A 22,842-nucleotide genomic window follows, 5' to 3' on the forward strand; every position below is an offset into this window, starting at 1 on the left:
ACCACAATCTAAATAAATTGACATTTGATTTTCATTTTTTTTCTTTTAAAGCCATGCATTATTTTGCAAAGCAATTGTTGTCTCTGTGGTTAAATACTGGTTTTAAAATGTTACAATATGGTAATTGATGATAATTTTGTTCCAGATTGCAGATTCATTGATGGATTTGAGATAGCACAATAATTTCAGTGGAAAATAGGCCTTATTGGAAATGCTTAGCATCGCAGTGTTACCATGAAGAAAATCAATACAACTCCCTGCTTGCAATTTAAAATATTATGAGTAGGGAGTGAATCTGTTCTCAGAGCATAAGCAGTAAACATGGCAACAAAAAGGTGTTAATGCATTGACCTAAAATAGATTAAATCTAGGTCTCCCAAATGAGATGGGAAAGGATCAACTAGTTTTGTTGGGAAGATAAATGGTGAAAGTGCACAAATTCTGAGCTTCCACTTCTCCAAAATATTTTCAGCTTGGTAAAAATAGATGAATACTTGTGTTTATGTAGAAGCTCCTTTTTATGTAAATAGCTGTTTGAAAAAATAACACTGAAGCATTTTTGTTTATATAACATGAAGAAAAAAAATGGTGTTGACCTACTGACACTTACAAATTGTGACCTGTTTGTGTACAATTCTACTATTTTTTTCCCCTCTATTTAAGGCAGGCTTCCTCGTATGACATGCTTGATGAGGAAATGGACTGTCGTGTCTCTTGATAATAAACATGGTGAAAATGGCTGTTCCGCGAATGCTATTTTAAGTCATAATTAAGCACAGTGGTTGCATGCAATTTTTCTGAGCCAGAGTTACTGAGCTGGTAGCTGAATGGTGGTTGATTATGTAGCTTTGGTGTTGGGGTGAAATTCCAAATCTTTATCCTGAACGTTTACTCTCAATTTGCAGATTATTTTTAAAAAATAATAAATATAAAAATACTGTAGGTACACATGGACTAAGTCTACGTTCCAAGATTCTCATTTCACTACCAGTGTAACCAGAGGAGTGATAGAGAAGATAAGGACTACAGTGGAGGGACTATTTCTGTCTACTACTGACTCCTAATTATATCTTCAGAAAAATATATCATCTGTGAAAATTCTTTGTGAAAAATGAACGAGAAACAGTTTTGTTTGTTTGTTTGTTTGTTTTTAATCTGAGAATTCAATGTCATAGAATTGCATAGGGTCACTGAATTCAGGTTGTACATTAATTTCACAGGAAGTTTAATAGTGTTTTAGAAACATCCTGGTGTTTGTCTTATAAGGATATTTGAATATTCTCAACTATTCTGCCCATATCACTGCAACTTATGAAATGTTGGTGTAAGGTCTAAGGTGAAACTACATAGCAGACAGCTAGTGTGAATTACTCTTGAAGTTCAAGGCAAAAGCAGTCTTTTTAATTCCTGAAAAAAAGTTTGGAAAGTGACTTCTCAGAATTTTTGTTGTTCTAGGTTTGAGGTAGAATTCATTTGAAAAGAGACTTAATATTATCTATACCTTCTGCTGTAATGAAATACTGTAACAGGTCTGTTTCTGTGTATGTCCTTTTAGCAGCAGTTACTGCTGAAGCTATGGGTTTGCTGAAGGGGAAGGAGCTGCCCCTTCTTGGGTGGACTTTGTGTTGTCGGTCAGCTAGTGTGCGTTTGAGTAATTTGCCATGTGGTCTATGGCTGTAGGGTTTTCTCAGTGGTTAATTTCGAAATTTAACATCTTTGCTTCATTATTTTGATATGTAGATCATACAGTTCTTCTGAAGTGCCTTGGATGCATGAAACGAATGTGTTTTGTAAAATCCTCAGAATTCGATAGGGCAGAGGTGGCTCAGGACACGGCGGGCCTTGGAATCTGTTTCAGAAAGCTGACTGAGCGCAGGTGTGGTTGTACAGCCTGGTAACCAGGTCAGCTGTGCTGCACAGCCAAAGGATGGAAGGCACGTGATGGCAGTCATCAGAACGATGTATTTCATTCTTAGTTTAGATGTCTTGACTGTGACCACTTGCAACTATAAAGAACCTACGTTTTGATTTTTGTTTTGTTTTCATAGTTGCTTGTGCTCTTTGAAATACTGAAATGGGAAAGGAAAGGAGAATGAGGCTGCTTGATTTTGAATGTAGAGACAGTAAGATCAGTGTGAATCTTTTTATTCTTGAAGTGATAGAAATATTTTCCAAACCTGTGTATAATAAGAGAACACATTAACAACTTGGATAACTGAAATGGTCAGGAGAGTCTCCACTATTTCACCTTTATGTCATCTTCATAGTCTCTAAATTGCAAATTGGTGGGTGATGAGTAGTCAAAGGAATATTATTTGGTCTTTAACTGATTCAAAATAGTATCAATATACTTTCAAATACCGTGGAATGTCTTATAGAGATTTTGCTGAATAATCACTGGATATATATATGTGTAGAGAAAAATACATGTGAAGTATGAAATAATGTACAGAGTACATTGTGTGAATTGATTAAAGCTTTAGAATAACTACTAGTTGGGTACAAGTCAACAGATAATTCTGGTCTAAGGTTGCCATGGAAACAACCAGTGCTTGATATAATTGAGAACATCTTAAAACCTCCTGGTGTTTGCATGCTTTTTTCCCCCTGCCATTTTGAGTTGCTTTAGACATGAATAGGTAGCATTGGTCAGAACAGAAGTAGTTAATGAGCAAAACTAAATATCCGTGTCCTGAATATTGATTTTGGATTACTACTGCTATCTTGTGCTTCATAGTTTTTTGCATCACAAGGAGCTCGTGAGGAAGAGCAGCTCTCTGGATTCTGTGTGCTCTCTCTTTCCAGTTAGTGTATAAGTGTGTTTAGAGATTGAAGCACTGATTTTGTAGAGATTAACATACTTCATCAACTGTTGGATTAATATTAGGAGCAATATGTTTCTGAAAACTAGCTTTTCAGCATGAATGGTAAGTCTTTTCTATTACCTTTGACACTATTTTTTTGTTCCGTCTTCACAATCAGGAAAAATCTACCAGGTTTCCCTTTCTTGTCTGCATAGCTGCATGGACTACTGATCTCTTTGTTTTTGTTAATCGACTCACTGTGGGTTTCTATTAAAAATTACTAGTCTTAAAGATTTGCAGTTTTTATTAAACATTTTGCTTTGCATAACTGGTATTTAGTATTTGAAATTCTATTTTAAAGCTTTCTTTTAGAAATAACTGTTCCACACCATTAAATAAGGCACAGAATCTGATTTGGAAAATTTTATAATTGAACGATATATATGTCAGTTCACTTAATTTTCTGTGCCACTCATAATAAATTATTTTATCTGAATTGATACAAATAGAGAGGCCTTCTGAAATTATTATAATCATCACCTAAAAATTCTGAACTGGCTTTTGTTGTTTTTCATCTGAACCTGCTTATTCTTCTATGGTTTTTATTCTTTCTAAATGATGGGATAGCAGAACAGTTGAGGTCATTCATGGAAGTAGGGGAGGGGAGTCTCATTTGAAACGAGATATTATAATAGATCTAGTAAACTTATCAGGCAGGTATTTGCTTTCCAAAACCACTGTGATTACTTACTATAATGTACTTTGGATTTAATGGAATTATGAAGTACTTTATTCTTACTTGGAATACTATTGAAAGTCATATCTAATTATATAAACTCTGTACATTTATTTCCTTAGAAACAGATATCCTTTGAAAAGTGTTTGCAAAAAGCCCAAATATATTAGTTTCTGAAATGATGCCTTTTTGTTTCAAGCAGATAGTCTGGAGCTTTGGAAAATGACTTAAGAGGGTTAGAGATTGCTTGAAAAGAAAAAAACAGTTAATCATGTATATGGGGTTTGTGTGTGTCTGTGTGTGTGGGTTTGCTTTATCCTGCAAATATAAAGGACCATTTTTACGAAGGTTTCACTTTTGTACATGGCATGAGATAAAAAGTGGGAGGAGTCATCCCACTGCCTTATCTAATATCAGCTTATATATACCTATTTCATACAAATGTGTTGAGATCATCTTCCCTGAAATGAAAAGTGTGGCTGTCGTTTCCTCGGTATGCAAAGTACAACAATATACAAATGTCAAAACCGGTACACAGAAGGTTTCAGAACTTTGTACGTACATTATGGAGATCTATGGTACGGCATCATGGCTGTTCAAGTAAACCTAAACGCGGGCTGTCCCTGAAAGAGGCGGCCCAGCCCCCCTTGTGTGCTCCCTGCAGCCCCGCGGGGACGCCGGCGGGCGGGAGCCCGGTGGGGAGCCGGTGTGGCCTCGCAGGCGGACAGACGGCTGGTGCTCGTGCCGCAGGGACGCGGCGGCAGCGCGACCTCCCCACTGACACCTGCCCCTGCTCAGCCTCTCTGGAAAGTGAGGGTGAAACCACAGCCTCACTGCGCTTCCTCGGCGTCACACGGCCGCCTTCGTCTGCTGATGGAGAGGTCTCTCGTTGGGTCGGATAGTCTCTGATGTTCACCAGTTACCAGGCTGGGGTTTCCATCACCTTTTTCTCTGTTTCTCTCACAGTTAGGTCGTAGCTTCCACAGGAATTAAGGTTTGTGGAAATCAGCTCTGTGAATTTTGAATGTTGGTGCTTGGGTGGTTTATTTTTTTTTGGTATTCTGTTATGATTGAGTCATTTTAAGGGAATAAATTTCTTACAAACTAGGTGAAAAAGAGGTTACAGGTGTTTTGTTTTGTTGGTTGGTTGGTTTTTTTTTTAGGGGAGGTGGGGTTGTTTTGTTTTGTTTTCTTTTCCCAGGGGCTTTATTCTGCAATTTGCATCTGTAGATTTCATTCGTCTTGACATCCAGGCTCCTGGTTCTATTAAAAATAGAAATAAATAGCTGCAACTTTTACCAAGTGTCAGTTCCCAGTCAAAAGGATCTATAAATCATAAGTCTAATTTTGACAAGGGAAAGGTAAATATTTCCTCCTCCATCAAGTGAGGATTAGATTAAGTCTTTGCTGTAAACATTTCCCCATTTAAACCACTTCTGCTTTTCAGTGCACCTTTGTGGCTGTCTTCACTGCAGCAGTGTTACATTACACCCTGTCAATGGATAAAATCAGATGCTCTCCTTGTGAAAGATTGCCAAGATGCAAGTGAACCCTTGATGAAAAAGTGATATATTGTCTTCGATTGCAAGTACAATTGGCTTACTTTTTTTTTTTTTTTTTTCTCCCCCCCTTTCAGGAGGGCTCCAGTTATAGGATTTTTTTTCTGGAAAGACTTGAAAGAAGGAAAAACTATTTTTCTATTTCTTTGGTTTAGAGTTTTTCTTTTGAACAGCAGAAGATTCTTGAACAGGTAAAACTGGAAGGCCAAGTAACTTTAGTAGCCCCAGCTCCCAGTTCTGAAAGGTGCTACTCTGCTAGATGTTCTGTTTCACCAGGAATAGGCTTAATACTCCCAGGTATCACCAAGTACGTGATTGGGCTAGTGCTTTCAAATGCTGCAAATAGAGGTAATTGCTGATAGAGAAATTTACACTCATAAGCTGGTAGTTACCACATGTGTGTGGAGACAGATGGAGCAGTATGAGGGAAGAGTATGAGCAATGCTGATAGACTCTGCTGAATTATTGTCCAGCTTTGTGTGCACTGGAGAATAGGAGTGTTTCAGGAGTGAGGGTGAAGGGAGGTAGTGTAAATATCTTAGCTATGTGCATTGGGAACATCTTTTAAGGGCAAGGGACCACAAGTAGCAACTAATTATTCCCACTGCTGAAAAGACTATAGAAAATGGAAGGATGCCGTGGAATGTCCGGGTGCCAGAACTATACATCTTCCTGTATGCATCTCATGAGACTAATGGTTTCTTCCTTTCAAAAATTCCCCAATGTTACCCGTTACCCTCTGACAGCGGACTAGGGTGTTCTTAGGTGTTGACCTGGTTCATATTTTGTTCTGATTCTTGTATGAAATATTTGGAAAAAGAAAAGGCAACACAAGAGTTGCTGCGTTGACGAAGTTCTTAAAATGCATCCATACAGTGAACATCCCTCAATGTGCTTGGTTTGGAGTATAAGCAAAAAATGAGTTTAATAAAATTGGGGTTTCTTCCAAAGGAAAGCGTACTTGGTATGTGGTAATCTTGTATCTCTTGAACTGTGACTTTAGTCCCTGTTGTTACATTTCTTACGTATATTTTGTTACCAGAAAGATTTTTCTTCTTTCCTTGGTTTTTAGTTTACATCTCAAAATGTTTGTATAATTATTTGTGCTGGTTCCTCTAAGAGTTGCTGCTGGTACTGCTGTTGCAGGCCAAAGTTCGCAACATGAGTTTCCCAGCTTTAATTATTGAGGTTCTTACGGGCAGTTTTGTAACTAGAAAAATGTTTTTGGTGTTTTCCTTTATTCATTCTAGTTGCTGACAGATACTCCAGCCCATTAAGAATTCATGCGGTTTAGTTTTTTTCATTTAAATTTTTTTGCAGGGTTTGCAGCTCAATTCTGGGCAAGTTTCATGCCAGCCTTTTATCCAAGTAAGCACTGACTTCAACCAGTTTCTCTCTAAAGGCCCATTCTTTATCAGAATGGATAGTAAACACTCTTACCTACTTTTTGCCTGCCCTAATCCTGAGGCAAACAAAAACTTGTTGTTCGCTCGATGTGTTGCATTGTGAAATGTGTTTGTTTACATAAGACTTCCTTATTCAGGAAGTCAGTCTCTCTGCTATTTAAGGTTATAAATGAACTTCTCCTGCTTGGCTAGTTACGGCAGGCAACTCTTTCCTGTAAATATTGGAAGTCTGTTCAGTGGGAGATATGTCAGTGTAGCGATGTGTCAGAATCTCAAATCTTGCAAAGAGATGAAGAGCTATTTTGCTGATTTACCCTGACAGCTGTGAAGATGTGTCTTACTGATCCCAGCACGTCTATGAGAATTTGTGTAGTTTTCTTAATGTGGGGGCTGGGACAAAGTAGCTTTGTGGGAAGCAGACTTAGATGTGAGTGCAGTTAAACCAAGATTGGCATATCTGCTGTTATTTTGATGCCTTGTATGAAATACTTGAAAAAAGAAAAAGCAACACAAGAGTTGCTCTTTCCAAGTGACTTGTAAAATGCATCCATACAGTGAACAGCCCCTGCAGTTGTTTAGTTTGGAGTATAAGGAAGAAATTAGTTTAGTAAAACTTGGGTTACTTGTAAAGAAAAGGGTATTTGTGCATGAATGTATCTAGTAGGCATTGCTTGCTTGCAGGGCATTTATTAGTCAATATGCAGATCAGATCAACTACCTGCAGATTATGCTTACTGTTTCTAATAATCTAACCATAAAACATACTCTCAGTGATAGCTGTTATCCTCTTTAGTCACTGAACTTTTACAAACAGGGAAGGTGGGGCAGTAATATGGAGAGGAAAGTTGGTGCTAGCCAGTTAGCTGGTATCTTAACGTGCAAAGGGGCGGATAGCTTAACGAGAGGAAAACTGCAGCAGGTGCTGTAAACATTTTGTTTGGTATGGGGTTTTGACTGTAAGAGGAAGATCTGATTATTTTGTATATTTGTATTTAACTACTAGAATTTGCTAAAAACCTTTACTCAAGAATGTGATACGTTTACAAGATATTTTACAGAAGTGCCCTAGAAAATTTTGTTCTTGGAACTCATTCTTAAAATGTATTCTTTTTTTTTTCCCAACGTGGTAACCATGGAAATATATCCACTGCAGAAACAAGAGGTGTTTGAATTTTCACAATTTTCGCACAGTTTTCAATTTTCTTTGTAAAGTAATACTGTTGTATTTCACACAGGAAGGCGGTCTTTTACACTGTAGGTCCTGTGGTAGTTGCAACATTTTAGATTACTTGCTGAATAAAGCGCAGCTACAACTGTAGAGGGTGGTACTGCACAGATGAAGCTTAATTCCTAATTGCTCACAAAGCACATCAACGTTTGATAATTGAGGATTTTGCATCTTAAGATTTCTTCACGTAACCTTTTCTGTATGAACTAATTTTATATGTAGAGAGTGTTAAGTACTGCATTTGAAAGTAATTGTATCAAACTTATAATTTATTAATTTGAAATTTTAAGTTAATAGAATTAACTTATCTAACACAATAATTGGAAATGAATAACTTAAAATTAGAATTATTTCTCAGAAGCCTTTGAGTAGTCCAATGCTGTACTTTCATTGTCATGTTACACTAGCACAAACTGGCACTCCTTCAGAAAAGGAGCAGTTCTCCTGCCCCACATATTTGCCCATTTCCACCCCACTTCTCCCTTCCTTCACCCCAGGAGAAGCATTCATGTGATGAAAAGAACTGGGAGCTGCTGTGGATTAAAATTAGCTTCCCTTGCCCTCCCCTGCCTTCTGTCCATTATTTTTTTAATCTGGCCTAATTCCCTGACCTGGCTTGGCAGTCAGCCACAAGGATGCTTTTGCTCTTTCAAGGAAGGTCACGATAGAGAGGCAATGACTGTGGAAGGACAGGACTGGGGTTTTTTGTGTTTATACCAGCCCATACTGAACACTGAACTGCAACCTAACAAACCAAACTGCTATTTTTCGGACTTCTAAGCCTCAAAGCATGTGGATTGTTGCAAGAGGGGAAGCAGATTTATGAATGTGTCGTCTCCAGCAGTCTGGAATAATTCCCTTCAATGAACACTTCAAGGGCAGGAAGAAGGTACGAGAGAGACTCCTTTCCTTAGGCCAAAGCTTAGTTTTAACATACTCCAGAACTAACTGGATGTCAGTTCTAACTGGTTGTTTTAGAAGACTGGAACGAAAAATCGACTCTAATCAATAAGCAAAAGGTTGCTAATAACGCTTTAATTTGAAAGGAAAGCTTGGGCAAGACAGAGAGGTACCACCCTGAAGTACCAGAAGACCCGAAGGGATGGAAAAGCTCTTGCCCACCAGAAATCTGGAAGACTTTAGATCATGTCCTGTGCTTGGATGTTCAGATGAAGCTATTCTGCTTGTCTGCATTGAGAAAGTCTTGCATCTAATCAATAACTTAGGATTTGAATAATAAATCCCAGCTTGGTTCATAGGTTTTGGTTGGTTGTTTCTGTTTTTTTGGCAGAGAGGAAGAGAGGCTTTTAGTGTAACTGGAAAATGTAGCATTTATCTGTATGTGTCTTGAGGGAGGCGTTACTTTTTTGGTGAAGTACATTAATTTATAAATTTTGATGAGCATTCAGTCTGGATTCTCTTTTAGATTAAGAAAGCAGAGTTTTTATCTCACCTATAATTTTTTTTGGTGGCAAATGATTGAATTGGGACATATACACATGTACAACTCTGCTGAGCAGAGCTAGTACAAGACTTGATTGTGTTTGTGACTGAATAAATTTACTGATTTACATTATACATTTGGGGTTTTTTAAAGAAAATTTCAGGGATTCACATTTTAAGTGACTTGGTGTTAGTTGGGTTTGGTCCTGTCTCCCCAGAGTGGCCTCTGTTATGTTGTACTTTTGGCGTTAGCAGGGTTCACTGCCTCTGTTTGGACTAGTACTTTATGATTTAAGAAAAAGAAGAAGAGGGAAAGACTGAAAATTGGATTTGGAAATAAAATTTGTTTATTATCTCTAATAAAAATAGCAGAAGGAAGAGGAAAGTCAGTCTGACTGTGGCAGTTGTGTGCAGTAAGAGTATCTACTGTTCAAATTTCAACAAAGATAGGTATTATCTCTGATAGCTGAAAACCTGGCTCCTGTTTTGGTTTGTCTAAATCTGTCACATCTCTTATACAGGCTGTTGCTCTCTAGCCAGCCAAGAGGTGAAAATTAAGAAAGACTTTAGCTTTGTTTAATTTACAGCTTAAAATCATAGCCTGTAGCACTGAAAATTAAGAAAAAAAAGAAGAAAAGCTGGGCTGTTTGTAGAGCTCTTAACTGTTGCAAATTTGCTTTTATAAGACTGACAAAATACTGTCTAGCTCAAGACTTCAAAATTGTGGACGGGATTAAAATAAGATTTTGCCTGCATTCCAAATTCTGAGTTGCAATGGATGAGAACAATTTGTATTTTACAATTGCTGCACGTAGTAAATTAATTCCTGAATGTGCTCCCCCAAAAATCAGATTCTAGTGCTCTCTTCTAGTCTTTAGGCACTGCAGCTGTAATTGCTCTTAATTTACTGTTTATCCTGTTCCTCTCCTTTTTTTCTCCATGGTTTTTCCATGCCCTTCTCTTCTCCACTTCTTCCACAGAAGTGTTTACAGTGTGCAGTTAGGTTAATTAATAGCACTTCCATTTTAATAGCAAACTTGTATGCAGTTAATAATTCTTATGTGGTCCTTCATTTACTAAGAACTTTCACATTTTGTATTCCAGCAAATGAGATCTTTCAGAACTGCTCTGTGTGTTTGGGGTTTTTATTTAACTGAAGGTTCTTACCCATTGCAGCTGTGTAAGTTAGTTTGCTCTGCATCACCAATTTTTAACAGAATTAATGTTTAAACAGAAATATAAGATCAAAATCTTGCTCTCAAAGTAAAAAATGGGATAAATGAGAGATTAAGTTGATGCAGAGTTTATTGATCTAGCCTTTGTGGCTTTGCATCTCTTAGAGCAGAAACAAGACAAAATTCTCGCTGGTTGGTTTTTCACAAGAGAGCCAGTAAGTGTGTCTCACCGCAATGTTAAGACAAGATTGACTTGCCCTGTACCAGGCTTATATCATGTTGGACTTTTCTCCCCCACCGTTTTCATATTGTGAGAAACAAAGCATTTAGTTCTTGTTGACGGTCTGTTTCAATGATACCATTTTAGTTTGTGTTTTGAAGAGTTCCCAGCTATTAAAATGTTAACTGGTGCTCACGCTACTTCCTTTGGGTGTATTAACGCTTAGTTGTCTTTATTTTCAAAGGCTTGCCAGGGTAGAAAAATCCTGTTCTAAGCCTTGTGATATTTTTCCTGCTAATCAAAAAAGAAATTTAAAGATATTTAAGACAACAGGTTAATGGTGTAAGAGTGGGACTTAAAGCTTCAGTCGTATGCTTCTCGCTTGCTTCTGAAATGTGGTACATAACCACAGGGTTCACTGAGGCATCTATATACATCTCGATAATGTTTAAGGCTATAAATACTGTTTTTCATAAAAATGAAATATACACATATATTACCACAATCTCTTCATACATATTTATTTTTCCATTAAATGAAATTTGGATATTTAATTAAATAGCCCATTTAATTCCAGACTTCAAGTGATTATATTACAGCTTTGGAACAGAAATGGAATTGTATTTTGATAAAGGGCATTTTAAATACCAAGCAGAGATTGGCATTTAGCACAGCAGATGGGGGTTTGTAGTGGTGCCCAATGTTTAGTCTTAATCAGTTTAGTTCTTGCTTTCTTGCCATGAAACCTATCCAAATACTTTTTTTTTTTCCCCCCAAAAAAAAAATATTTCTGGCTTGCTGGCTCTTGTGGGAGATGTGCTTGAGAATAACAAATACAGTGCACGTGGGAGGTGAGAGAAAGGCAAAGTAATTCATGGTAACTCTTCAAGACTGCTCCATCTGTGACCCCTTTCCCTCTGCTGTTATTGCACCCTTGCAATTGAGAGGTCCTAAACCTTTTAATTTTTTTCAGGAGCTTTCCTCTGATTCACTCACTCTTAAACTGTGTTTTAGGCCAGAGTAGTCTTTATAGTACTCATATACCATTTGTTAACATTTTTTCATAAGCTTGCTAACTTCATACAAAAGTTCGATAAACCAAACAAAAATATTGTACATTGTTTGAATATATTATTAGATAACAAATCTCCTGCTGTTTGGGGGTGGGTTCAGGGTTTTTTGGTTTTGTGTGTGGTAGGGTTTTTTCATTTGTTTGTTTGTTTGGTTGGTTTGGTTTTTGGTTTGGGGGTGTTTTTTGTTGGTGGGTATTTTTTTTTGTTTGGGTTTTTTTTTTAAAATACCTCCTTGTATGCCACTGTTACCTAGGAACCTCTGGATCTTGAGTTCTACTTCCCTTAGAAATCTCTTCCAGCAGGCTTTCCTGCTGATCACCATGTTGCCTTGGTTCTTAACACAGACCTCTGCAGGCCCCGTCTCATGCCGTCTGTGGTACGCAAAGGCATAGCTTGTATCTTGTCCAGCTGTGGGTGCACCCCTAGCATTTCTTCTGACCAGGTTTGAACTGAAGCAGGCAGAAGTTATAAAACTGCTTCAAGTCTTTCAGTTGTAACTCCTTGGCCATTACCCCATCTCTTACTACCTTTTTCTGAATCTCCCCAGATTTTCTACTATATGCTTTGGGTGTTTGCATTGTGTAAAACTTGCTTCTCCTGCCAACGATTGCTCTTGCTGGTCATGAAGAGCTAGGTTTGCGCTGTGTGTTTGTGCTTACCTAAATTCAGGACCACTGGTGCATCCTCTTCAGTTCCAGCTGGTGTCCTTCCTGACGCGCCCAGTTGTTTTGACCACTTCTGTGGCTGTTGTGTTACTCGAGCTCTTGCTTGAGCTTTGCCCTCTCCTTCCAGCACCTTCCTTGCTTGAGCAACAGCTTTTCCTCCTTCAGTTTCAGCTCCTTCGCTCCAACTTCTGCTGTATCAGTGAAACCAGTCTGAATAGGGTCTGTTTGCTGGTCTTTGCATACGCTCCTTGCATCCTCATATTCACTTCAGTCAGCCATATATGAGTGGTCCTTGCTCTTCAGTGCTTATGGGAACCTGTATATCAACATCTCTTTCCTGGGTTCTTTTTTTTTGACAGTCTTACAAAATTAAATCATACTGGTATGGCGACTGTCCAGGATTCCCATATGCATTCCAGTTTGCATACAGCAACTTCAGCTGTGCAGTTTAGACTTTTCAAGGGGTTTTGTTCCTGTTGTGGGGTAACGGGACTGAAATTTAATTGTGAATTTTTTTTTTGGAGACTGCTTGCCATTTCTGTGCTATCCACCACATGCCATGCAATTCACACATGCTGTCTTTTGGAACAAGGTGCTAAGTAGTGGGAAGATCACCCGATTACAGGTTTTATTGTGATCCAGCTTGCTGCGATGAAGATAGATACGCTTTTGTTAGCAACAGTTCCTTGGATGTGTGTGTCTTGGAATACATTAATTATTAAAGATGCCAACTTGATCTCCTGAAGTTTTGTAAGCTGTGCTTATTTCTGTGATGCATCATCTTTTCTTCATACTGAATTTAGCTGTTTTTGGTTTTTTTTCTCTTTTCTTTGCTCAAACATTCTGTGATTTAGCATGAGTCATTCTGTCTGTGTGGGAAAGGTCTGGTTTATTACAGGGTCCATTCTTGAGTGGGGAGGGGAAAGGGTGGAATGTATTTTGTGTTTTCTATGTGTTTGTTGTGGAAATGCATAAAACTTTTTTTTTCTTCTCTTTCTTTCCTCTCTTCATCATCTCATCTGTGTGGGTGAATGTTCCTGCAAACCCTTGGGGAACCTATAGAGACTTTTGGTATGCTCATTCCTTCATTAGTGCCCAAAGTCACAGATGCTATGAACAGTTTAAAGACTAGAAAAGCAAACAAGAGTCACATCGTAACAATTTAAAGTGGCTAAAAATGTGCACTTGAGGAAAACTTCTAAATCATCATCTAATAAACCTATTTGTGTTTGCATCATCGCAATAATACCAATGGCCACTACTATCCAGTTGGCATAAATTTTAATTCTGCGCTTGAGAAGTAGAAATGAAATGTGTTCTCCTGTAGCAAAAGCTAATGTTTTGTGATTAAGATATAATTTTCAAAAGTACCTATCCGTTTCAAATTCGAAGTCCTATTTTCAGAAGTGACTGAAGTGTATGCACTTAAGTTGCCTAAGTTCTGCTTGAAATCACCTGCTGAATAGTGTTGTGGTGTAGGAGCCCAGGTGACCTCTGAAAATGAGAACCAGGCACAATTTGACCCACTTTCTCATTAGGAAGAAAATGTAATTCTAATAAAACACACCACAGAATATGAAATTGTTTTTAAAAGATAGCGATTTTAAGATAAATGAGTGCCATTAGGTAGCTTTATTTTGAAAATACACGTTCAGTGCTGCTTTCCAAGAAAAGAGAGCAAAAGTAAAGTAGAATAAAGTAGAAGTTTTGTTGAAGCTTGTGGCTTATTGATATTCTAGAAATGAGAGATTTTTCTCATGCTTCCACAATTTGAGTATTTCCAGCTGGATCACATTTTTTTCATAAACAGCATTCTTTATTCCATAAGTAGAATAGAGACAGAGATGACTACATGTAAATGTCATTGTATATTTTTATAAATACTAAATAATTATAGTTCAATGCAAAATATGTGGAAACTTAAAATACTTATTGATATGAACAACTGAGATAGCATGAGGGATATTTAAGACATACGTACTGTAATAACATGGAAAAAAATGAGACCAATTTAATGTTTTGGTTGTGTTATATAGTGTTAAAGTTAATGTTCATTTCTAAGCTACAGCCACATAAGTTTGAAGGCTCAGCTTTTTGGTAATCTTAATGATCATCTTAGGTTTTGTCTTGTCATTAAGAGAAAATAATGTTCGTGCTACTTCGAAATAATTGATGTTTAAAAAGCTTTATCAGTAGTCATCACTTTATCAAGTCATCTCTGTTCTCCTGATGGAAGAAGGATCATCAGGCATGAATTTGGACATTGTTAGCTTCCCTTTTTTGTGTTAAGAAATTATTTCATGCCACAGGAAATCCTGTCCTTTTCTCAGATTAGGATCATTAAAAGTCATTACATGAGTAACCCCCATAATTTAAAAAACAATGGAAATATTTTCCCCACACAGGATAAATAAACCTTTTACTGATTACCCACTAAAATATTTTTAACTCTCAGTGAGTTTTAATGCCAATTTAAAATAGTTCCTTTGATAATAAAACTATGTTTTTCTTACTTAACCGTAAGTTTAGGGTAATAAATATTGCTTGTTTCTCTTAAAATAAGATTACTGAATGGATAACATGCTTTAAATACTTTTGTAACCTTGAGGTCTGCCAGAATTTTTGACAATTTTTCTGAAATTTCTATTATATTGATGCTGCTCCATTAGAGCCAGTGACGGTGGGAGCCATAAACCTCCGTTTGAGTATTTTGTGATAGTTAAAGTCCCATAGCGCACTTGAAGGGGGGGAGGGGGGAGGGAAAACAAAAAAAATTCATGACCAGTCTTCTCTAGGGCTGCCATTGTTTTTACTGCTGCTGTAACTGTACTGGTAATAGAAGAGATAAGAGAATTTTTGGAAAGTTCTCTGTATAGACACTAGTATTCTCTGAAAAGTACAAAAAAGTCCTGGTTCATCACAACCCCTTATAAACCTAATTTTTTATGACCATCAGAAGGTAAAATACAGTTGCTAAAACATATATTTCTACATATTGACCAGAATAATCTTGGCACATTGCTGAGTATTTTTAGAAATTCCTTGTGGCGGAACATCACAGTACAGAAAATCCACTGTTATTAACGTTATATTATGTGAAATGATTCAGAGAACACAAAAACAGTATGATATTTTCTTCTTGATTCTGTGACTCTTTCAGAACCGTAGCAATGTCTGAAACACCTCCTGTTTATGACTTGCATTAAGTAATCTGCATTGATCTGGCTGATAATTGATATTCAAAAAATAAAACAGCTGAAAGATGATGTGAACAAAATATGTTGGTGCACATTTTAAATAGTCATCCAGAATTTTGCTATTATACATTTATTCAATTTCAATGGAAAATCGATATTAAAAATATATATTCTCTGACTGTGGGCATGCCTAATGTGCAGTGTTGTTGTAGCCCTGTGCTTTGTCTTTGCTTGCAGTAATGCTGTCCATTTGGTACTTGAGCTTGCAAACAGCCTTTAAATAAAGGTGATGGGGGGAAAAAGCAATGAGATTGACATTACACTCAATCAGTTGAAAGAAAATGTAACTTTTATTTAACAAAAATAGATAAAAAGTCTATCTTTGTGGAATGGCTATTTATAAACGTCAGGTGTTTGTGGTTTTTTCCCGGTCGAATTAAGAACGTCTTACATCACCTTAAAGCCTGCTTGCGTATACAGTATTGTGAGTTATTAGAGCTGACATAGATTAAGTAATTTGTGTAGAATGATGTAGTTGCTCCAGAAACCTTAGAGATCACCTGGAGACATTGTAGAAGTTCTAGAGGCATTGGTGCTTGCTTTCATACATGGTGAAAATAGCATATTACGAGTTGAAGAAAGAAGTTGATAATATAGTTTATATATTTTGTTAACAAAGCATCTCCATCGCATCCATGATGAATTACACTAATTAAAATGTACTTTTTTGTGTGTGTTTTCAGTGAAAGAATTCCTAGCCAAAGCCAAAGAAGACTTTTTAAGAAAATGGGAAAGCCCCCCTCAGGTATCAGTCATTTAAGCATTCAACAATGTTATCTGTTGCATTTTTTGGATAATGCTATCAGTGTGTTATCAGTCTGTAATGAGCAGCGCAGGGTATTAAGTCTACTGCATGGGGCTTGGGAGCAGGTTAAGGAGCTTGTTAGAGGGAAATATTTTAAAAGTTGAACTTGGGGGTTTGGGTTTTTGGGGAAAGGTCATTGTAGTTTTTAAAGCAGCATTTGAAATGCTATGGCAATGAATATCTGAGAAAATTTACTCAGTGATAAGCTCTCCAGACAACTCTCATGTAGAACTGTCTCCAGAGTTTGGGGTTTTTTGCATGTTCTAACATTCTTGTTTGTGAAGCATGAGGGGGTTGTTTATCTGCATGTTAAATTCATGGTCTATTTACTGCTACATGTTTCTTAATAAGCGTGTGTCATCTGTATGAACAAACTATAGAAATGTTGATATAATTCAGTTAAGTCTTTTTCTGTTTTAATGAGTGCAATGTAAATTCTCTTACTAAAATTTGACAGGCGTGAAATTATAACAACAGTATAGTTGGCTATAGTTGTCTTTGATAAATGTAATTTTACTCAATTTTCTTTCATAAATGAATTCAATTCATACAGTTAAAACTATCTTTGGGTATTAAATTGTAAATAATGTCATTATATCCTTGGACATGTAGAATACGGCTGGCCTAGATGACTTTGAGAGGCAAAAAACCCTTGGAACAGGATCATTTGGGAGGGTTATGATGGTGAAACATAAATCCACAGAACAGTATTATGCTATGAAGATACTGGACAAACAGAAGGTTGGTAGAATTTATAGTGTTTTTTGTGGTACAAGAGAGTTTGGTGTAGACAAAGATCTGGTAACTGTGGCTAAACTGTTGCATTTACTGTGCTTTTGCTTATCACACTTGAATACTGGTGATACTTTAAACAGTTGACTTTCTTTTTTAGCCAGCAGATTCAGTTGTTGGGATTGTGTAGAATTGTTACAACAACCAAGAACCTTAACAGCAGGCTAAAGAGGCTCTAAGTGGTGTCCAAGGCATTAATAAAATGTTATCAGTTAAATTCTTTGCTTAGCTTTTATAAGGTGGCCTATATATTCTTTGGCAAAAGCAAAATGTAGTGCTGTAGTTAAAATAAATAAATACATACAGTTTTGCAGGGTAGCCCAAAAATCTGGAAGACTCTTTGGATCAGAAATTCTCAAAAATTTCATTTGTGAATCATAATTTAACAAGTTTTTTGCACGACTAATTTGTTTTCCGTTCTTGATCCCATGAGGTATTACGTTTTGTGTGCATAGTTATGTAATAATCCTGCTGCATCTATAGTAACTGCACAGATAGAACAGTAGTCTCTCTCTCAGAACAGCTGTTACAAAATAGACATTTTCTGTGTTGAAAACTTAAGTGCTGCAGTCTGAATCTGTATTGTTACTCCAGCCTAATTTTTTTAACAGCTTATTACTCTTAGATTAAGTAAGCAGTGCCATTTGTTGAAGTTTAAATTTTAAATAAAATAGAATTCCAGAATGCTAAGAAGTATTTTTAAGAAATTTATCAATACGATTAGTTTTTAATGGTTTTGACAAGTTTTTCAGAAGTACATTATTTAGACTAGTAGATTCTAAGGTCCTCAATATAAGAGCTCCTCTTACTTTGTAAGGCAGTATACATAACTTTGCTGCTGTATAACAAAAATCATATTAAGAAAATATTCATCCAGCAAAGAGAACTTAATCAGCAACTGACAAAATGAGCGTTGCCTCAATATGGACTCTTGCACTTAAGCATTATTACATTCCTGAGTAATTTTATATAATGAAACTATGGCAGTGACATAATCAAACCATTTTCCCTCAGTTGCAGTTCCAGTATTCTTTACATGTGATTTGGGGTCCTGGACCTTGAATAATATTTTGTTTAATTAAAGACTGCTTTATAATGGTCAGGCAAGAAGAAAACTAAAATAAACTTACCTTTTAGTGTCAATTTTGGCATTATTTTTTTACTTGGAAAAGTTCAAATTTTTTGCAACTTCAGCATTCTCCTATAACAATGGTTTCTAACTTTTCTTAAAAAAAAATCCAATTAAATTAAAAAGATATTCCAACATAGTACAGCTGAAAGCCCAGACCATTTCCTCCCATGTGGAAATTTTCCTCATCATGACCTCAGTATGGCTGGTGGCATCCTGCGGGGAACGTTGCTGTAACACGAGGTGTGATGAGCATCCCACTGCTGCATGGAGAGCCCGTCATCAAATTTCAGATTTTCAACTGTTCTTTCTTTGAACCCTTTTTCACGAATGGCTGAGCCCTTATCATTGGAGCAATTTAGGAAATTACATCTTACTTCAGAAAGCTGCAATAAAAATAGTCTGAGGATTTAAAAAAAAAAAAAAGTTAATTAAACTCATTGCTACCTCTCAGTCTAAAATAAATTGGAAAGCTATAGCTATAAAATTAACTGGTAAAAGCAAAAATTCATGTTTTTAATGATTGCAGTGGACTTGGAGTAAAAGATTCACAGGATTAAAGATGTTTGCATCCAGGTATCAGTCTTTTATTAGAAAATTAGATGATTTTGTCTATAATCAGAAGTCTGAAGTGTTTCTTTATGAAATACATGCTTTTTCAACTCCACTTAGCATATATAATTATATATTTATGTATTCTATTAGAAATATATTAGTGTTACATTAGTAACTTCTATTAATTGATCAAAAAATAGGAGATGGTTTGGGGAGAACACGTCTATCACTTTGTATATTATAGAAAACATACAGATGTCTGAAATTAGACAATGTGCAGACTGCCCATAATTTTTCATTTACATTTTACTTGAAACAAGAGAAAGTATATTGTGTGTCCCTTTGTTATTCAATCTTATGCTTGGTTTATCAGGATATGAAAAAAAAAAAAAAGAGATGTTGATGTAGCCAGTAGTTTTGCGTGTAGGGTTGTTACTCCTTTATTTGTCTGCCTTGATTTAGGAAGCTGTAACATAACATTGCTTGGCTAGTTTCATTATGTAATTGTTTTTGGAAAGAAAATGTTGTTAATAAAAGCTCAGACACAAACAAGCTGTTGGAGAATCTGCCATTACCAGATATCATTTGATCAACAGGAAGCTGTCACTGGACATGCCCTGAGCTTGAGCTTAAATGTGAGCAAAGCTGTGTTATCTGAGGCTCCAGTTCGATATTATGAAGTGTTAAACAGCAGCTTCAGCCTGTGGTATTGCTGCCATCGCCCTCCAGTATCTGACCAGCAGAAGATGCAGGAAGGGTGGTAGCATTGTCTAGCATTGCAGCTGAACGCTTCAAAGTATCAAACTAAAACCTTAGCATGCTTGCTTTGATGGCCAAGATAATTCCAGTACCATAGGTTTTTAGGGATGAAGGGGACGCTTCCCACAAATGAGCCGATTTGAGCAAAATTTTTAATTTGGTCCCTAAAGATTGGTGATTCAAAAGAGATTTAATATTTTTAACTCACTCTTTCTTTTGTATGACATTTATTTCAAAACAGTAGTGGGTTTTTTTATAGGTACTACCTTTTGCATCTAAAAGTTAAATTTAAACACAGTTTCAGTGAGATTGGAATATCTTGCTTATCTGTTATTTATAGTAGTTAGGTTTGATTTCTGAACATGGAAAAAGAGACTTGTTTTGATTACTCTTGTACCTTTTCTCCTTGTTTCCTATGGGGAAAAAAAGTAACTTTACTTGGAAATCATGCCTTTCTCAAAACGAGATATAGATAAATTGTGCACTAGGGATTAAGTAAAATGGAAAGAATCAATTATGCAATGTTGGGGTTTAACGCAAGGAAACCAATTGTTAATTACTGAGAAAGAGCAATGATCAGACTATTACTATATCAGACTATATAAGTTTATAAGAATGGAAATTTTGAATTTATATTCTCCTTAGTCTCCTCCCCACTAATGTGTGAGCTATGTAAAATAAGTCGGTTTACTCCTGTTCACACATAACAAAATTCATAATTAAATGTGTCTGACACAATTTCCTGCCTTTCTTAGCAAAGGGTCCAAAGATCAAATGGATTTTATTGAACTGTCATCTTCCTGCAGAAGTATCTCCATTACAAACGCAAGCAATTCTTAAGAAAATGTGAAGAGATGTTTTCCCTAATTTCTATACTCAGCATGTAGTAAGAAACACTATTTCTAGAGTTATCTGCAAACCGTATTGCATGAGTATTACTCTTTAAAATGTCATTAGACTTTTAAATCCTTTCTCGGCACTGTTATTGTGCTAGTAATCCATAAGGTTTTTCATTATCTGTAAAGTTACAAGCTTGCTTTCAACTAATTGTTTTACCCTGAAAAATTTATCAACAGCTATAAAATGTCATACTTAAACTGAAGATTGTTTTTTCTCTCCTAGGTCGTCAAACTGAAGCAAATAGAACACACACTGAATGAGAAGAGAATATTACAAGCGGTGAACTTTCCTTTCCTTGTAAAACTGGAGTATTCTTTTAAGGTAATCATTATTTTGAAAATAGTTGTTTGGGTTTCAGGGAAGCGTGTGCTCAAACTTTAGATATTAAAACATTTAACTTTTACAGTAGAATAGTTTAAGTATTTTTGTTTTCAAAGATGCTTCCCTTGGCACTGTTGCCAGGTCTTGAGTGGGAGTTCCTGCACTTGTGTGCACACTTGCACACACCCCAATTCACCAGCTGATGATTGAACGGACATCTCCAAATAAATAAATAAAAATTAGATTAAATTAAATTATTGGAGATTTCCCTTGTTTTGGAGGGAAACTGGCTTTTGTACAGCAGGGAGCTTTTAGGCATCATTCTGTCTTTGAGAGAAACTAAAAGATGTATTTCTGTACCAATATATCGAATGGTAAATTTGTAACTGTTCTGCAGAGTTTTTGCTTGAGATTTATACCTGAGGCAGGTCTTAATGACAATTTTAACGATGAAGGAAAGAACTTTGAGCTTAGCTTCTAATTTCATGACAGTATGTGCTAGTCAGTCTGTAAAGAAATTGAGTATTTTCCTAATTTATAGAGTGATATGTGACCTCTATATATTGCCTTCTTTTTTTTTTTTGTCTTTTTTAATACCATTTAAAATTAATAAACATGTTCTACCTTAATCTTTAGGGTTTTGAGGTTTAGGGCTGGGGCTGTGGGAGATCAGAATACCTCAGGCTGTCATTTCTGAACTTTTAAGAGTGCAAGGTCTTGTCTTGCAGTAGGCATCTTATCCTCTCTTCCTTCAGGTCACTTACATACCATTCTGTAGGGAACTCACTAATTATCTTTATTCAAATTTACTTTAAAATAGATTTCTTGAGATATGTGATGCTCCTTTTGTCATGTGTATCTGCACTTTTTCAAGAATTTCTACCTGTGTTGCTTCATATTTGTTAAGGTCATTGGGTGGCTACAATTTTTCATTTTCATTCTTTAATAAAAAATACTGTATGTAGGAATTATAGAGACTATAGCATGCCTAATATGTATTTGTGTGTGTTTACTTGCTTCCTTAGGACAATTCTAATTTATACATGGTAATGGAGTATGTTCCTGGTGGTGAAATGTTTTCACATCTAAGACGAATCGGAAGGTTCAGGTAAGAGTATTAATGACATTATTCCTTTAAAAAGGCTTATGTTGCTAATTTGGGAAGAGGGTTTTGTAAAATTTGTTAATATTTAAGAAAAAATTCTGAAGGGGTATTACCCCTCTTTCAGTCGACTTAAGCTAGTTAGGCAATGAAAAACTTTTAATTATTTCTTATTTTTCTGTTAGTTAATGCAGGCATTCATGATCTATGCATGATAGAATCTTGGAATTCCTATGCATATTGTCACTGAAATTGATGATAATTTCTAAAAGTAAAATTTAAAGTCTAAGCTCTGTATTCTGGGATACGTTCATCTTGATTTGTATGTGTATTTTAGCTGCAAGACTTAAATTAAATTTAGGGAATAAGCGTATCAATTCTAAAATGTTCGCTGTTTGCTTTTTTTTTCCCTTGTAACACAGTAAAAGAACCAGGTAAAAGATACTTAATTTGTCTATCCCTGGCAGTTACATGGTTGTTTCAGTATCTTAGCATAGCATTGGGGTACTTAATATTCTTTTAATTCTTCACAGTGAACCACATGCACGGTTTTATGCAGCTCAGATAGTGCTAACATTTGAGTACCTCCATTCATTAGACCTCATCTACAGAGATCTAAAGCCTGAAAATCTTTTAATTGATCAGCAAGGATACATCCAGGTATGATATTCTTGATATATTTTGGGAGGGGAATCTTGTCTTACAGTATAGGGTTACGTAGCAAATGTCTTTAGAATGAACAGTCTGAAGCTGGTTGGCATGTTAGCATGTATTCAGGGAGCATTAAAATGTCTTACTGCTTAGTAATGGTTAAAACCATTGGATTGTACTTCCTCTGACTAAAATTAAATATGCACAACGGAGCTGTCTGCAGTTGAGCGAGTTGTCAAGGTTTCCCTTGGGCTCTATGGTG

General features: G+C 36.2%; 1 protein-coding gene across 5 annotated transcripts in view; it reads left to right on the forward strand.

Moving 5' to 3' along the window:
- PRKACB (protein kinase cAMP-activated catalytic subunit beta) overlaps positions 1–22,842 on the forward strand; it is a 75,946-nt gene that overhangs the window by 39,586 nt on the left and 13,518 nt on the right. For 2 of the 5 annotated variants that reach the window (XM_075156132.1, XM_075156130.1), the window contains exons 2-6: positions 16,250–16,311; positions 16,984–17,112; positions 20,729–20,827; positions 21,853–21,935; positions 22,463–22,589. In XM_075156132.1, coding sequence (XP_075012233.1) covers positions 16,250–16,311; positions 16,984–17,112; positions 20,729–20,827; positions 21,853–21,935; positions 22,463–22,589 — 500 coding nt within the window. Of the gene's footprint in view, positions 1–5,109; positions 5,129–16,249; positions 16,312–16,983; positions 17,113–20,728; positions 20,828–21,852; positions 21,936–22,462; positions 22,590–22,842 lie in introns of those variants that run through there. The other 3 variants (XM_075156134.1, XM_075156131.1, XM_075156133.1) reach the window with 2 other exon arrangements.

The sequence above is a fragment of the Calonectris borealis genome, chromosome 8, assembly GCF_964195595.1.
Source record: "Calonectris borealis chromosome 8, bCalBor7.hap1.2, whole genome shotgun sequence".
Taxonomy (NCBI): Eukaryota; Metazoa; Chordata; class Aves; order Procellariiformes; family Procellariidae; genus Calonectris; species Calonectris borealis.